Raw genomic sequence first — 17684 nt, 5'->3', positions numbered from 1 at the left:
TTTCCTAGGGCGAGACATTACCCCCTATGGGTTTCCCAGATAGTACTTTCCGTCGTCCCCTTTCCCAAGGTGGTACATCCCGCTCTGTTCCACGCCTTAATCCGTTCCATTCACAGCACCTTGACGAAGTGGGTGGGGGAAGAAGCTGGAGGAGGGAAGTTGCCAGGAAAGCCCAGGAATGTTCCGGCTCAAGAGAGCAAGCTCGTTGATTAGCCAGGAAAAAAGCGATGCGCTCCTCAATTGGTTGGGAGGCGTTGTTTTAGATCCCGCCCTCTCTTGAGGGACAGGCAGGCGGTGTTGGGCTGTAGTTCGGCTGAGGGACGGGCCCGGAGAAGAAACGGACGGGGGGTAAGGAAAAGGGGAAGGGTGATGGTTTCACGGAGAACTTCGAGAGCGGGAGGGGCTTCAAGGCACGAAAGGAGGCTTTGGTGGGGCCAAAAGCCGGGAGAAGGAACCGGGCATCCGAGCATCTTTTGCTCTTTCCCTAACCTCCCTACAACACCCCCCTCGCCCGCCCGCAGCAAGCTTCCTGCGTGTTTGCACATGTCGAAAACCGGGGATGCTTGGATACACAATCCGATGAGGTGCAATTTGCCCGCGAGCAAATCTTGTCGGGACAAACAAGTCAGTTGAGGCGAGAGAACCAGGAATCGGAGATCCACTGAATGGAAGTTGTAGATTGTGTCGTTTTTCTACACTTTTAAGTTTCTTTTTCTCACACTTTTAAGTGGGGGGTGGGGTGGGAGGAAGTCATGGATATGGATCAAATAAAGTGAGCACCCGTGGTGTAAATTCTGAGCAGATGTTATGGCCCTCGGATTACAGGCAGTGGATCAAGTTAAATCAAGGGGGGGATTGGAATCTTAATTAGTGGCTGCTTTAAATGTAGGGAATGGGTCTGTTCAGCTTTTGCTGTTCGTCATGCGTATGGGGTAGAAGAATGTACTGGCAAATAACCTCTCTGTTCTCATTGATGGGAGGATTAGCTTTGTGATTGACCTTCGTTTTCCTTTAATTGTGGTGTAAGTATAGAGGTAACTTGGTAGTTACACCCAAACGCTGACTAGCAGAGGAAACCGACTTTCCTGTCTTTCCTAAGAAACTGTGAACAGAAAACCAAACGTTGTATGATTAACACAGGTTAATTTTTCTCGTGTGTTCTGCACAGCTTTCCAAACCGTTGAAAATTTCCATTTCTCTTATTTATGGGTTATCCTTCTGTCACTGAATTCTGATTGGATTTGTAAAGTGACTTGCTGATCATAACAAGGATTCCCTCTTATAATTATGCTGTTTCAGGAACTTGAATAATGCATATAGCCTAGTAGCCATTCATAAGTAGTCCATGCTTTTATTTTACATTTCAGTTCAGATATATGCTAAGGCCAGTTAACATTTATTTAGGTAAGGTAATAGCCACATAGTTGTGACTTCAGATTTCCATAGGTATCATTTGGCCAGTATCTTGCATCAACCCAATGGTGGTCAGATCCAGCCTGCAGCCAAAACTACACATTAGCTGGGGATTCTTGGTGATTGATTCTTGTGATTTCATGTTTTTAAACTCTGCCTGTAGAGGGATATGTCGGTGTCTCAGAATCCTTTCTGACTAGAGCAGGATGTAAGTCTCAGTAAGTAAATAAATACATGAATAAATGGAAACTAACAATTGAATATAAAAGGATTGGCCTCCTACATCTTGAACAATCACTTAGCTTTTAAATACCAAGTTCATTATCTGTTTGCCAGAAAACCATGCAAATATCTAAAATTATTTCTGAAAGATTTCCAATAAAGATTTGATAAGACTTCCAGTAGTTATGGGGTAACCTTGGCAGCATTCTGCCAAGCGCTTCTTTTTTTTTTTCCTTGCCTTCTCCTGTCATCAGTTTTTAACTATATCTTTAATGTTCTTTTCTATTTGTCATCATTCCAAATTCTTTGAAATTTTCAAGACTTTGAAGACAGCAGAATATTTATCAAAGATGTATCTGTATGATATTAATAACATTCTAGTAAATGTGAGTCTTTTTATAGCATATATATTCTATATATTATTTTATAACATATATTATAACTATAATACTCCTAATGAGCTCTCTGTGCTATGCAAATGTGTACAAGATAACCCATCTTTTCTCTATTTTCCCATGCAATGTCTATTTGCTTGTCATGAGGAGGTCATTCACCATTAGTCCCCAAGTCAAAAAAGTATAGCTACTCGAGCAAGGGATATTGTTTGTTATCTTTTTTTCTGATAATTCATGGAGCAACAGTTTAGCATGAGCTCAGTTGAGATTTAGCCATCATTTTTAATATTTGTTTTTAAGTAAAATAAAAATAGTTGAAATCCTGAAAGGTTTCTTTCCTACTTTGCATCATAATATGTTAGCGTAGCTAAGACCTTTGCTCACATATGTTTTAATGACCTAGGTAGGATAAAGTCACAGCCATAATGTTCTTATCGCATTAGAGAGAATAACAAGGCTAACTAGGCTGCAGCTCTGCTGATAAGGAATTGAATGGTAATTATAGAAGAGACTGAATATAATAAAGAAAAAAGATTTTTTGTATTTCCTTAAATATTCTGCCTAAATAGTTCAAAATATTAGTATTCTTTGATTTTGTTCTTAATACATAGAAATTAATTTTTATAATAATATTTTACTCTTAATATTATTGCACATTTATGATTCCTGCATAGTAATAAGAAATTGTAGTTTCTCTATTTTGTGTTTATTAACGTGCATATTAATATAAATATGCATTTATATTGATGCAGTTTTATTAAGCTCTATTATTTCTCTTTATTCCTTGAGGGTTAATTAAAATATTAAGTCCTAAAGGAGTCACCTTGTTTATAAAATCTAAATGTTAGTAGTAATATTGGTCATTCACAACAGCTGGCAAAGTTACCAAGTTTTTTTAAATAAGCATAATAAAATAACATCTCTCAAAGGGAATATATGTTCAAGAACTTAAAAGGCACTCTTAACCTAGAAGGACAGGCTCTTGAATTTAGTGAGATATCTCCATGTAGATAAGCATGAAGGAATAGAATGCTGGGGATAGACAAAAACCAAAACCATCTATGACTAATAGATGGAGATGGCAGCAGAATGAATGTTTTAACATCAAATTGAATTGAGAAAATGCATATTGAAGGAGAGTGTTTTTAAGAGAAGAAAATATCATTTTTACTTAATATCTAGAATATGCATTAGCTGTTAAAAAAGTGATGTTGGATGTTATCTAGCGATCTCACAGCCATCTCTACTACAGATTTTAAACGGGGGCTTGGCAAACATCCTTTCAGTTGTTAATATAGGTAAGGTAATTCCTATTTCAGCACAGAGTATTTGCCAGATGGATCTATTTGAGGCTTTAATTTATTCAGAACTTAGAATTTGAGTGCTTATCCTAATTCATTACAGATAAATTTCTTCAGTATGGAATGTCAACAAGTCTGAGTGAACAGCTTTACAAGAAGTTCATGAAAGAGTTCTTGATTTCTTTGATTTCCCAAAATTACATCTGCTTCAGGCAGCCCAAATCTTGAAATTCAGGACTGCTGTACAGAAGTTGAAGGCTGGAAGCGTTAATGTCTGCATTATGGGGGGATATGTCAACACTCTATGTCTGCTGTCTACACCAATTAATTCAGCATTTTGGAAACGTGACAAGAAAAAAGTATTTAGCGTTAATTGAAAAATGCATAAATTCCTATGGTTCTGTTGGATTCATTTCAGAGGATGGATGTTGTTATGAACAATTTTTAGAAATGGAAGCAAAGATCTAAATTTGGGGAGAGGATCTTGGATAAAATCGGCTTAAGATAAGAATTTGGTTTGTGTGCCTGAGTTTAAGAAAGCAGCCAAGGAGACAGTAAATACAAAATACTATAATTATATCTAGGACCTGAAAATGATTGGATGTGTTATGGAATAGTGGAACATGCAATATGAAATGAGACCAAATTTTGTTGGATAATGGTGATATTATTTTTGGGTAAAAAGGCAGTGCTTAGACTGTGCAGTGCTTTGCCTTGTAACTTGGCCAAATTCTTTATGTGAAGCATAGTTTGGCTATGTTTCCTTGCCGTCCCACCCTCTAAGGAACTCCCTAAAGCCAGTTTCTCTGCTTTGAATCAACTTGCAAAGGTGTTCTCCACCCTGATTCGAGAATAGAGAGATTGGAAGCTTTTCTCTGGAATGGAGCTTATTGTGGCACTTGCAATTCTTACTATTGGAGGGCATAAAGCTTGCAGCTGTGCTGGTTCTTGTGTCCTGGTAATTTCTCAACAACAGTAACCACCTTTTAAGGAAGGAGTCATATATTTGGAACAAAGATGTGGTTTGCCTCTATTATGGTTGACTTTGATTCTACAGTATACTAACATATAATTTGTTTTCTATTTACAACTGCCAACACAAAACTTTGACTGTCTCTAACTGGTTTAAACATTGGTTTATTATATCTGGTGGTATTTACTTACGAGCTGTCTGTGTGGGGGTTTTTTAGTTGGTCTTTTCTCAACTAAAGGGAAGAATTCTGGAGTCCTCAATTATTCCTTAGGAATTTTTGTAAAGCAGTCATTAAAGGAATCCCCTGAAATCAGGGAATGCTGGAAAACATGTGTTAGAAATTTGTATTATGGGAATGATAGTGATATAACAAAGAATGAAATTAAAATGAATGCTCTAAAAGTCTTAAGAAAAGTTTTACAGAGGGTAAAACAGAGCTATGTGAAGACTCCTTGACTATTTACTGCATTCATGGATAAGCCTTTAAGGAAAGTTTATGATGATATTAGAGGGGTGCTGGTCGAGGCTGTGAATAAGCATGTACTTTTGTATGCAGAAGAAAAGTTTTGGCTGAGAACTCAAGTTACTTGCAGCAACTGTCATCTTGTAAGTTCCAATGAGGACTAGAAATATACACCTGAAAATCAATATATCAAAATCAAGGTAATCGTGTCTCGAAGACTGAGTGAATAAATGCAAGTTATACATAAATGGTAAAACTAAAACAAATACGTAGATTAATTTGCATGCCCCCTGTGTAAGACATGCAAATACTGGCAGAAAGATCGTGGAAGTATGTGATCTGTTGTGAGGAATGAATGCTTGTCAGGGAAGAAAAGTGTCTGTCTCTGGGAATGTGCTCTTGATCACTTTACTGTGTAGAAGTGAAAGTTGGGTATTCAGAAGAAATATACAGCATTACCAAACTGAATGTTGGGCAGAATGTGTGTAAATTTAGAAGAGACGGGGTCAAGAATGAATGAGGGATGAAAGAATGAATGTGGACTGAATACAAAAATGGATGGCTAAAAAGGAAGAAGTCCTTTGAAGTAGTCATACAGAGAGATTGAATAGCACTGGGTTACAAAGGAAATCTATAAAAAAGAAGTGCTATATCTAGGGGCGGTGTTGGCAATTTTAAAGAATAAAAGGTGATCTATGTATGGACCTGATAGAAGCAACAATAAAAAGTTATGTGGCATTAGCAATTGACTTTGGTGCGAATCAAATTGAGCTATATTTCTCTTTTATCTCATGTCTTTCAATTGCTTTTCCTTTCCTTTGCTTTTCTTATTATAGTGATTACTATGGAAGGGGAAAATGTGATGGCTACATATGTATGTAAATGTACACAGTTTGGAACACAGACTAACATTAAATATAAGCCCAAACTAAGATTCAAGCAATGGCTTCTTATATAGCGAGTATAAAATTAAAACAGCTACTTAAGAGTGAAAATGTAATTCTGCATGCTAGTCTGTTGAATTTTTCCATTGTTGTTCTAAGGATCCTGTGTTGTGGTGCAGGAGGAGATAAAGATATTAGTGCATAAGTATAGGTCTCCACTTTCAATCTAGTATCTTATTTTCTTCTCAGAGTCACTGGTTTCAGATGGATGGCTGTAGAAAATAAATTTTACATCTAACAAGATGCAGTCAATGTCTTAGTTCAGGTATATATCACTTTGGGGGTTGTATTTGATTGTTCATGGTAACTAGCAACTGAATATGTGAATGAACTATTGAAAAATATTTCATTTGTTTTATGGTATAGATGAAAACACAATAGGGTGTGAATTGCACAATATATGTATGAGTAAGATAGAGTGAAAAAACTTGGACACTCCCACAACTGGCTTGACATCCCTCACTTAAGCAAATGTATCCTTTGACAATTGATGAGGGAAAGATTTTCTTTTCCCATACTTTATGGCAGTGATGGTTAACCTTTTTGGTACGAGTGTCCAAAGCGGCGTGCAAATGCACACACGTGTGGCCGAACCCCCAAAATGCAATGCGAGGGCCCCCCCACACATGCACCCAGCACATATGTGCACCTCCCCAGTGCATGCGTGAACATCCCCAGCACATGCACCCTAGGGCCCCCCCACCGCATGCGCCCTGCCCCCCCCCATTTTGGCTTCCAGTTTGGTGCAGGAGGCTTTCCAGGCCCAAAACAGGGCATGGAGGGGGCTCGTGTGGCCCATTTTGGGCATGGAAAGCCTCCTACGCCAACCTGGAAGCTAAAACAGAGCACAGGGACGCCTGTGGCAGGCGTGCCATTGGTTCGCCTTTATGGCATTAGGCCCAGGTTGGTTTATTCCTGCATGATAATAATTGCTAGATGTCATTATTATTAAGTGATCAGCATTCATGTGGGAACCAGTCCAAGCTACAAGAAGCAGGCAAATTATCTTGTGATTAATTATCTAAAGAAGGAACTGTAATTCACAGGAAAATGTGTTACATGTAATAAATCCCAGATTAAACTCCAGGAAATGCCAATAAAAAGTCTCAACAAATAGTGGGATTTCTTTGCCTCAAACCCTAGAGGGCTACTGCCAGTCATAGAAGATGCTGTGTAGGGTAATAAATACTCTGACCTACTATTATATATCATTCTGAGAACTCCTTCCTATGAGTTTCATTCATATATTATAATTAAAGTTCTCTACCAAGTCTATATTCTCTAAAGGATATGACCATTGTTTTTTGAGATGTTTCTAAAGTCTTCATCTCGGATATTTTGCTTGTATTCTATAAATGAGGAAATGTTATTATTTACTGTCCAACTTCAGTGTTCCTTCCTTCAAAGCATTTCTGTTTTTCAATTATGGTATTGCAGTTTCCTATAAGTGAAATGCAGTCCTCCTTTCATATCATATCATGGTCTGACCACTCGCTCCTTCGACTGGACTTTCTAACCGCTGCACCCCGCTGCAGGGAGGCGGGACCAACCAGGTGGTTCCGCCCCAGGCGCCTGATGGACCCTGATAGGTTCCAGATGGAGCTTGGGCCATTTCCTGAGACTCTGGCTCATGACTCGGCTGAGGACCTGGTGGCCGCCTGGGATAGTGCGGTTGCCGAGGCCTTGGACCGTGTCGTGCCTTTGCGGCCTCTGACCCGGCACCGAACTCACCTAGCTCCTTGGTTCTCCGAGGAGCTCAGGGAGATGAAGCGCCGGAAAAGACGCCTGTAGAGTAGTTGGATGACCAGCCGCTCCGAATCTGACCGAACACTGGTGAGGTCTCATATTAAGACCTACCTAGTGGCGATAAAAGCAGCAAAATCTAGCTATTTTGTGGCTCTTATCGCATCATCAGATAATCGCCCGGCCGCCCTGTTTAGGGTGACCCGCTCCCTCCTCCATCTGGAAGCGCGGGATGACCCCTTGCAGGGCCGAGCTGAGGACTTTGTGCAGTATCTGTATGACAAAATCGCTCAGATTCGGGAAGGGCTGGCCTCTGACTGGGTATGTCCGGACGGGATGACTGAGGCAGGTCTTGAGAGTGTTATCTGGGGGGAGTTTGATCCTGTGGCTCCCGAGGACATGGACAGGGTCCTGGGACGGCTGAACGCGACCACATGTTTATTGGACCCGTGTCCCTCCTGGTTGGTACTGGCTTCCCGGGAGGTGACACGAGGCTGGCTCCAGAAGATTGTTAACGCTTCTTTGAGTGAGGGGGTCCTGCCGGCTGCTTTGAAAGAAGCGGTTGTGAGGCCCCTCCTCAAGAAGCCCTCTCTGGATCCGGCTGTTTTGGCTAACTATCGTCCAGTCTCCAACCTTCGCTTCGTTGCGAAGGTTGTTGAGAGTGTGGTAGCGCAACAGCTTCCCCGGTACCTGGATGAAGCTGTCTATCTAGACCCGCTCCAGTCCGGCTTCCGGCCTGGGCACAGCACGGAAACGGCATTGGTCGCGTTGGTGGATGATCTCTGGAGGGCTCGGGATAGGGGTTGCTCCTCTATCCTGGTCCTGTTAGACCTCTCAGTGGCTTTTGATACCATCGACCATGGTATCATGTTGCATGGTCATGGGGGTGGGGGGCACCATTCTGCGGTGGTTCTCCTCCTACCTCTCTGACCGGTTGCAGTCTGTGTTGACGGGGGGGCAGCGGTCGACCCCGAGGCACCTTGCTTGTGGGGTGCCACAAGGGTTGGTCCTCTCGCCCCTTCTGTTCAACATTTATGTAAAGCCGCTGGGTGAGATCATCCGTGGCTTCGGGGTGGAGTTCCATCAGTACGCTGATGACACCCAGCTGTACATCTCCACCCCAGGCCACCCCAACGATGCCCTTGAAGTGATGTCCCAGTGCTTGGAGGCCGTGCGGGCCTGGATGGGGAGAAACAGGCTCCGACTCAACCCCTCCAAGACCGAGTGGCTGTGGCTTCCAGCGTCCTGATATAGACAGCTGACGCCATCGCTGGCTATTGGGGGCGAATCACTCGCCCCCACGGAGAGGGCTTGTAACTTGGGCTTCCTCCTGGACGCACGGCTGTCTTTAGAAGATCATTTGACGGCCGTGGCCAGGGGGGCTTTTTATCAGGTTCGCCTGATACGCCAGTTGCGTCCCTTTCTAGATCGGGACTCTCTACGCCCAGTTACTCAGGCACTAGTCACTTCCCGCCTGGACTACTGCAATGCTCTCTACATGGGGCTCCCCCTGGGGTGCACCCGGAGGCTCCAGCTGGTCCAGAACACGGCCACGCGGGGGATTATAGGGGCGACGAGGCACTCCCATGTGACACCTCTCCTGCGCGAGCTGCACTGGCTCCCGGTGGTCTTCCAGGTGCGCTTCAAGGTATTGGTGACCACCTTTAAAGCGCTCCATGGCTTAGGGCTGGGGTACTTACGAGACCGCCTTCTGCCACCAATAGCCTCCCACCGGCCAGTACGCTCGCACAGAGTGGACCTCCTCAGGGTGCCGTCCGCCAGACAATGTCGGCTGGCGACCCCCAGGGGGAGAGCCTTCTCTGTGGCGGCGCCCACCCTCTGGAACAACCTCCCCCCAGAGTTACATACAATAACAGACCTCTGGATTTTTCGTCGGGCCCTGAAAACCTATTTATTTCAACTAGCTGGGCTGGCTTGAGTTAAATTTTAAATTGATTTTAAATTGGGTTGTTTTAATTTACGGCCAAAATATTTAATTATTTTAATACTGTTTTTAAATTTTGTATGCTCTGTTTTTACCTTGGCTGTGCACCGCCCTGAGTCCTATTTGGAGAAGGGCGGTATAGAAATTTAATAAATAAATAAATAAATAAATAAATAAATAAATAAATAAATAATAAATATTTGTAATGAATGTAACTTGTAAAGAGAAATCTTCCTATGCCTTGGCTGGTACAGTTTTGTATTGATTTTTAATGTTAAATATGTGCAGACCATTCCTTTACCATAGTACTATGGCACAAAAATACCTATATTGCCTCTTACTGAATACTACACAATTCATGCCCCATTGGGACATTGTTTCATCACAGAGAAATAGAATGACCACATGTGGGTAAAAAAGCAGTGGGAAGCAGGAGTGATTTCTGACTTCCTGCCAGTATCTCCACTGAGTTTCCTTTTGGGAAGACGTGTTTGGGCATATGTCTACTGGGCACCAAGATGAATTCATAATTTCTATATATTATAGAAAACAATTAATCCTGCGACCAGTTGTATGTTATTTTTTTGGCAAGAATAGTTTTCATTGATCATGATGAGAAGCTTCATTGATCATGATGAGAAGAATTGAAGAAATATTCATTCTTTTCTCAGGTAGATTATGTCCTCCCTTCTGGAACAATGACTGGTAAAATTTTGCTTTGAATTGACATGCAAGTCTGTTGCATGGATCACCTGTGAATTTATTTGGCCTTACCTGATAATAATATAAGTCTTTAAGTTCTTCATGTTCAACTTTCTGCCTCCCTGACTCGGCTTGCAAAAAGTATCCTAGAAACAATATTAAAATAACTATAAATAAATATAGTATGCTGATGATACCAAGCTATCCATCTCCACACCTGTTGAATTAAATTTTCTGTCTTAATGTATAGAATACGTGTGGGTTTGGATGTGGAACAACATGATCCAGCTCAATCCTAGCCAAGATTAAGTGACTTTGGCATTTAGGACCATCTGATTCCTGGGCTTTATTATCCCTTGTTTTGAAGGGATGTCACAGTCCCAGATAGACACTTTGCGCAATCTGGGAGTCCACCTGGACTCACAACTCATTCCAGGAGCATGTGGAAGTCATAGCCAAGAGAACTTTTGTGCAACTTTGTATTGTGCACCAATTGTGCCCATTCCTGGACCATTTCTATTGTTGATCAGTAATGCTTAGGTCAACTCCTGAATGGATTACTCTAATACTCCCTACATAAGAGCTGCCTTTGAAGAGCAACTGGAAGCTGCAGTTGGTGCATAAGTGATTATGTATGCTCCTTCTTTAGCACACATTACACCTCTGTTGTGCAAGCTGTATTGGTTGCAATACAGGTGCAATTCAAAGTGCTGGTAATGACCTATAAAGCCATACATGACATAGAGCTGGGTTATTTGTGGAACCGCTTCTCACCAGATATATCTACCTGTCCCGTTAGATCTGACAGAAGAGGCATACACTGGGTCCCGTCTATAAAGGAATGTCATCTGATGGGGCCCAGGAGGAGAGCCTTTTCTGTCATTTTTGAAACATTACACCCCAGAGATTAGATTAGCCTGATCCTACTGGTCATTTTAAAGGCCACAAAGATATTGTGTTTGGAGATAGAGTGGTGCGGGCCCTGTTTGATGGTTATATTGAATGCTGTGAATATGTCAAGCATAGGAAATCACATGTCCAGGCAGTACAATGTTCTCTACAAGAACCTGAACTACTAACACTCAAAATAAGTTGGAGTCAACAGAATTTAAGGTGGGCTGGGCTTAGATCTCTTGTGGGCACAAAAGGACAAGGCTGATGGCACATTTTACCGCTCCCTCAGGCTCAGAATGTTTTGTACCTTAGCTGCTTATTGTACTGGTTTTAATGGTTTTACCATGGCTGTATTTTTTTCTTTGTATTTTTTATTGTTTTTGGTATTATAATTGCTGTAAGCCATCCAGTCATGTATGTGAGATAGATGGCTTTACATATTAAATTTTAAAAGGTTTAAAAGCCTTTAAATAAATAAATTTAAATATTAGATATATTTAATTTAAATATACTAAAGTAATAACTTTTAAAAAAAATATTGACTGTAATTAATCTTATCTGTGTCTTATTTCCCTTTAGGTCCGTATCTTGGTAGCTGATTCTTGCTAGCAACTGGACGCATTTCCCTCATGCCGCTTGGACTAGGCCGCCGGAAGAAGGCCCCCCCTTTGGTGGAAAATGAGGAAGCTGAGCCCATCCGCAATAGCCTGGGTGGGATGGGGATGGGTGGCATGGCAGCACTTCAGCCTGGACTCCCCCCTCCACCGGCCAGCCTCCGTCCTCGACTTGTGTTCCACACCCAGCTAGCCCATGGAAGTCCCACTGGTCGGATCGAAGGCTTTACTAATGTCAAGGAGCTATACAACAAAATTGCAGAGGCCTTTAATATAGCCTCAACTGAGGTAAGCACATCTTTTGTATTACCTGGTTACTGTAGGCTCATTGCATGTGTGGTAGGATTTAGATAAGACCAGATCTACGGGGAAATATTTTGGGTGAACTGAGGTGTTAATATATCTGCTTGTATCTAGATACACATCTTGGAATCTAGATGATTGTTGGTGGTCAAAGGTCTCCTGGCCCTGTATTGCTGGAATTGAAGGAACAGCTATCTCCTGCATCCGCATTATCTCAAACAATATCAGATTTTTATTGTACTTCCTTAATATCTTTCTAGGTGATGTTCTGCACTTTAAATACCCACAAAGTGGACATGGACAAATTATTGGGTGGTCAGATTGGCCTGGAAGACTTTATCTTTGCCCACACAAAGGGCCAGAGGAAAGAAGTTGAAGTGTTCAAATCTGAGGAGGCCCTGGGCCTGACTATCACAGACAATGGTGCTGGCTATGCTTTTATCAAGGTATCTTTGAATGATCACATATAGTCCTGCTGCATTATTGCTTTGCTGTTTCGGATGGTAGGATTCTGGGTTTGTTTTTGTTTTTTTGCTCTGTCTGTTGTTTTGTTTGCTCTGTCCTACAGAAACTATCAGCTCTGAAAAACAAAGGTCTTCAAATCAGTGGTGAAATCTGAACCGGTTTGCCACTGGTTCGCTGGCCGCACATGCGCGGTGTGCACCAAATGCGTGCGCAGTGCACACCAAATGCATGCTGCACGTGCACACATGCACAGTATGTGCCAAATGCGCGCTTCGCACAGAAAAAGGCTTGGGAAGGTAAGTAGAACAGCGAAGAGGGAAACAGCTGTGCCGCGCTATTTAGATTCACTAGAAAGCAGGATTTCCTGCTTTCTAGCGATTTTAAATCGCGCGGCACAGCTGATTGCTAGAAATACTGGTTCATAGGAACCAGTAGCTTTTTTTTTACTATCGGTTCACCCGAACTGGTAGTTTTTATCACTACCGGTTCACCTAAACCAGTGCGAACCGGTAGCATTTCACCACTGCTTCAAATGCTGATATTTTGGTGGCACCTAGAAATCCAATCTTATCTTTTTTTTTCCCTTCTTTTTCATCTTTCCAAGAATATGTTTTTTTTTTCCAAAGTGAATCAGAAATGATTTCATAACAAGGCCTTTCATAGATGATGTATTTGCTGAAGGCATGTGAAATTATCAGCTCCTATTTTTTTACAATGCTAAACAGAGATAAGTGGATTTTAAAAGTTTTAAAGCAGCTTTTTCAATCTTGTGGCCTTTGGAATATTTGTGTTCTTCATTCCAGAATTCCAAATAGCAGTTCCTAAATGCTATCAACTTGTGAAATACTGGGCTGAAAAGTGTGGGTTTGATTAGTTTAAAGAAAAAAATATGAAACATAGGATATAATGGGAATTGGCCTCCCTGTACTTTGTATGTACTTTGTATTGTAATAGATTTATAAAGTAAGATGGATTTTTATTCTATTTATGGAGAAAATAAATTGAAGATTAGATTTCCAAAACATGGTTTGTTTGGCATTGAAAACTGAGTCATATATTTAACCTTATGAGCATAACTGTGAGAGCAACAAGTATCCTTTTTTAAAAGAAAGGGTTATCTACAATTTTCATAGACACCAGAAGATAACTGTAGATATATCTGTTATGCAGGCTTACAGGATGCTCAGGCTATAAAAGTTACTTATAGGGTTGGGATAATTAAGATGAATGACCCAGTGGGATGCAAGGCTAGACACCATTAATCCTTTTTGCCCTTCTCTTCTTTTATTACATTTTTATTATGAAAATCAAAACAACTATGAAGAATAAATTTATCTTTTCCCATTCTCAGAGAAAAAAAATATTTCCTGTGATTTGGTGTGATTGTCAGATTCTGCATACATGTTCCTATATTGGAAGTAGGTGATATTAGCCCTGTGAAAATCAGTCAGTGTAAACATTTTGCAGGAACAATAGTTTTCTCCACCATGGGGGGAGGGGGATGTTTCCACTACAGATAAGAGAAAGAAAAGGGATGACTCCATATCCATTTTGGATTCTGATCGTGCCCACCATCAGCATGAAGTTCCTGGCAGATGGCCTTTGAGAGTATGCAGCTTTTGCTAGAACAAAGATCCCCCATTTCCTGAATAGCTGTCATACGGCTATGACATGCCTTCAAGGAAGTTTGTTTGCTATAGCCTTAATTCTGTTTGGAGCCTTGCTGATTTTCTTTTCTTTTTGGGGGGGGGGGGCACATGCAAGAGCACAATTTTGTAATGCACATTCTGAACATAATTTCCTTTTTGCCATACAAAAATACAAGGAGGTCAACCCCCATTATATCCTATATAGGACCTTAACAATGGATTTCATGTTAGGTTGGACACAGGCCTTAGCTGTTCTAGTTTATGCTAAAAATAAATTATGGGCTGTGTTTAATATTAAACAGAGCTATGAATTTTCCTCAGTTTAACATAATCTTTAATACAGTAATAAGTTAGTAGCAAGGAAACCAATAAATATAAAATTCATAAACAATTGCTGAACTCCGCTGTGTATTTTTCAGTATTTTAATCCTACAGAAAGTGACTATGTATTGTAATTCTGTGCTCTAAGGGGAACGATCCAATCCTTTTCAAAATGACCCAGAACCACTATTTTTATTAAGTATAAGTTTTTGCAGTTTTACTTCTTAAAATAAGTACTTCTAGATTTGACTCTTACCAAAACCAGCTCTGACTAAACAGGTTTCAGAATCCCTTTAAGCTAATATTTCCTATTTGTTTTGCATCAGCTACAATGAAGCTCTATTGTGTCTGGATTTAGTCTTTCTCTCCTTTTTCTACTTCTTTTCAGGTAACTCTACTTCCTAATGATCTTCTAATAGGAATTATTTTCATTGACTTTATATGGTTAATCCACAAAAATATATTGTGATATACTGATACATGCAGTAAATTATATAGTTACTGCATGTATCAGTATATAAACAGAATATGGACAGTCTTCTCATTCACTTCTAGTTTGTAGTCTCAGGGAAGAGGAATGATACTATCCTGCTTTACCGGATAGCAAGAAAAACATAGCTTTAGCAGATCTGATACCATATACTCCTTGGGATTAATATACATTCATCTCATTCATCAGATCTGTTTTTTTCCCCAAGACTCTGTCTAAGGGCATAATATTAGTAGCACAGCCTTCTTTCAAGGTGTGAATTATTCTGGGGTTTTTTTTAGAAGAAATGAGTAAAGCAGACTGGTTGGGCCACTGCTCATCTCCCCTATGAGTCAGTTATAAGTGTAATTATGAATCATGTTTCTCAAGTAGAAGTTGCAGGTCCAGCCCTGGATTAGAGTAAGGCATAACCATTACTGTAGATTGTCATACATCCTAGGGTAAAACAGAGTTGTTGGACTGCAAGGTTAACACTTTTACTGTTGAGCTTGATTTCTTTCTTCCGAAATATATTTAGCAACTTGAAGGCCTGATATAGAGCAATCTCTGTGCAATTCAAAGAAATGCCAGATTGTGTATAAAGCAAAAGGCTCCATAACTAGGGTCTTGGCAAAGTATTTACCAAAAAATAACCCAGAGGAAGACAGGTATTCAAGAGAAGAGTACCTCTGCCATTACAGTAGTTCTGATTAAGTGAACTGCTCTGTTTGTCACTCAACTAGGAGTATGTCTATGTCTCTGGTTTGGGGAACCAGGATTGTTGGGAATCCTCCTTTCATTTAGTTTGTTTTATTTTTTTGGTTGCATTGCATTCTAATTTTTTCAAATTATCTAGCATCAAGAATTTATTTGGTTTGTGTTTGCATAGTGATTGTTCACTTCTTTTGGCAGAGAATCAAGGAAGGGAGTGTTATTGACAGAATCCAAATTATTAATGTTGGAGATATGATTGAGTCCATCAATGGTCAAAGTCTTATTGGCTGCCGGCATTATGAGGTTGCAAAAATGCTCAAGGATTTGCCCAAAGGTCGCACTTTTACTCTGAAGCTGACTGAACCACGAAAGGCTTTTGGTATGTATATATTAATAATGCTGCTATTCTGCTGGTTGTTGAGAAGTGAAAATATGCAGCTATATTTCTTATCTTTTCTTTTTTTTTTTGTAATCATTTTTTTCCAGGTCCTAATAATACTTTGTCTATGTCCAATTGTTCCTTATATATGACATCCTGATCTTTTTTAAATCTAGTTTTAATTTGTAAGTAAGGCCACCATTCCAAATTTAATCCTTGCTTTTTCAAGTCTTGAAATTATTTTAATTCTCCTTTTTCGTCAAGTAGTTCTGTGTATCTTACCATTTTGCTCAAATCTGTGGTATTTGGGTATAGTATTGCTTCCATTATGGATAACCAAATTGGGACTTTTCTATAGTAGTTCTTTTTTATTTTTTTCCCAGACTTATAGGAGAGCATTTCTTAATATATGTCTTTGAAAATATGTATGATATTTATTTTGCCCATCCCAGAGAAAACTATGCCAGCCTATCTGAAGATCATTGCCTTCTATCATTAGTATGCATTTGTTTTGTAACTGGATCCAATCTTTGAGCCATGTTAAGGCTGCAGCCTGATAGTAGAGCTCCCAATTTGGGAGACCAAAGCCACCCCTATTTCTACTATCTTGCTATAATTTAAATTTGATCTGTGGTTTTTTACCTGACCAAATGAATTTCGATGTGATTTTATTTAATTGCTCGGAAAAAAATGTCTCTAATTTAATCGGTACTGTTTGGAAAAGATATAATAGTTTGGGTAATATATTCATCTTTATAGTTGAGATTCTGCCAATTAATGATATTTGTAATTTAGACCAATTTTCCAAATCTTTTTGAATTTGTTGTAAGAGTGTATCATAGTTGCCTTTTTTAATCGTGGTACACTTTACCGATAGCCATATTCCTAAATATTTAATTTTTTTAACTCTCAAGATCCCCAGTTTCTCCTCTAATATATTTCTAATGCAATATGTTATTGTGCATCTTTAATTTAAACTGCCTTGAGATAATTTTATATAGGAAGCAGTATGAAACTGGATTTAACCTATTAGCTCTAAACTGTCTCAGGTGAAAAAAATAAGCAAGTCAGAAAAAAGCAAATTGGCAGTACACATATTTTCTCATTGGCATTATTTATTAAAGTTACAGTTTTGTCCAGATGAACTACATTGTCAGAAACAGATGAACTACATTGTCAGAAACATTTCAGAGTTGATCCTTCGGATCACTGATTGGAAATTTGGAAAATAAACTTAACTGATCATAAATTTTGCTTATGAGAAAATTGACAATAAAATTTTAATTAGATATGTAATATTTTTAAGAGCAAAAGTGATCATTTCCTTGGCTGATCTTAAGAATTTAAGCCAACCTAGTTAATCTTTAGTAGGTAAACCATATGGAAATTGTTGGGTAATAAGCAACTTTGGGAAGTTAGAAAAATATTTCAGAAGGATACAGCGGCAAACCATTGTTGGTATTGTTGCCAAGAAAACTCAAGACTCTCTATTTTAAGGTCTGTATAAAATAGCAGTAACAGCAATGTGGAAGAATGCAGGGTGTTTAGTTTTGGATTGTTCTGAAATTGGCAATAATTTGTTTGTAATATGTAAGTAATTTGAATTGTTGGCAAATTTTAGCAGCATAATCTAGGGAGCTCCAGGTATTTTTTTTTAATCATTTGCTTGTAGATGTATCCCCTTAATTCATCTATGCTCTGTATTCTGATGAGTAAAGTTGTTTCTCTGTTCCAGCCACAAAGTTATATAATTTTTCTCCAATCATCTATGTTAT

General features: G+C 39.7%; 1 protein-coding gene across 1 annotated transcript in view; it reads left to right on the top strand.

The window, feature by feature from the left end:
• The first annotated feature begins 273 nt into the window (after positions 1-273).
• The window catches only part of GIPC1 (GIPC PDZ domain containing family member 1), a 31259-nt gene continuing 13848 nt past the window's right edge, over positions 274-17684 (top strand). The window contains exons 1-4 of the mRNA XM_070934421.1: positions 274-348; positions 11575-11897; positions 12173-12358; positions 15729-15909. Coding sequence (XP_070790522.1) covers positions 11625-11897; positions 12173-12358; positions 15729-15909 — 640 coding nt within the window. The 5' untranslated portion in view covers positions 274-348; positions 11575-11624. The remainder of the gene's footprint in view (positions 349-11574; positions 11898-12172; positions 12359-15728; positions 15910-17684) is intronic.

Source organism: Pituophis catenifer, unplaced genomic scaffold (genome assembly GCF_029215685.1).
Source record: "Pituophis catenifer annectens isolate HBS135680 unplaced genomic scaffold, rPitCat1.0.hap2 SCAF_2, whole genome shotgun sequence".
Taxonomy (NCBI): Eukaryota; Metazoa; Chordata; class Lepidosauria; order Squamata; family Colubridae; genus Pituophis; species Pituophis catenifer.
Note: the sequence above shows the minus strand (reverse complement) of the source record. Positions and strands in the feature narration are given on the sequence as shown.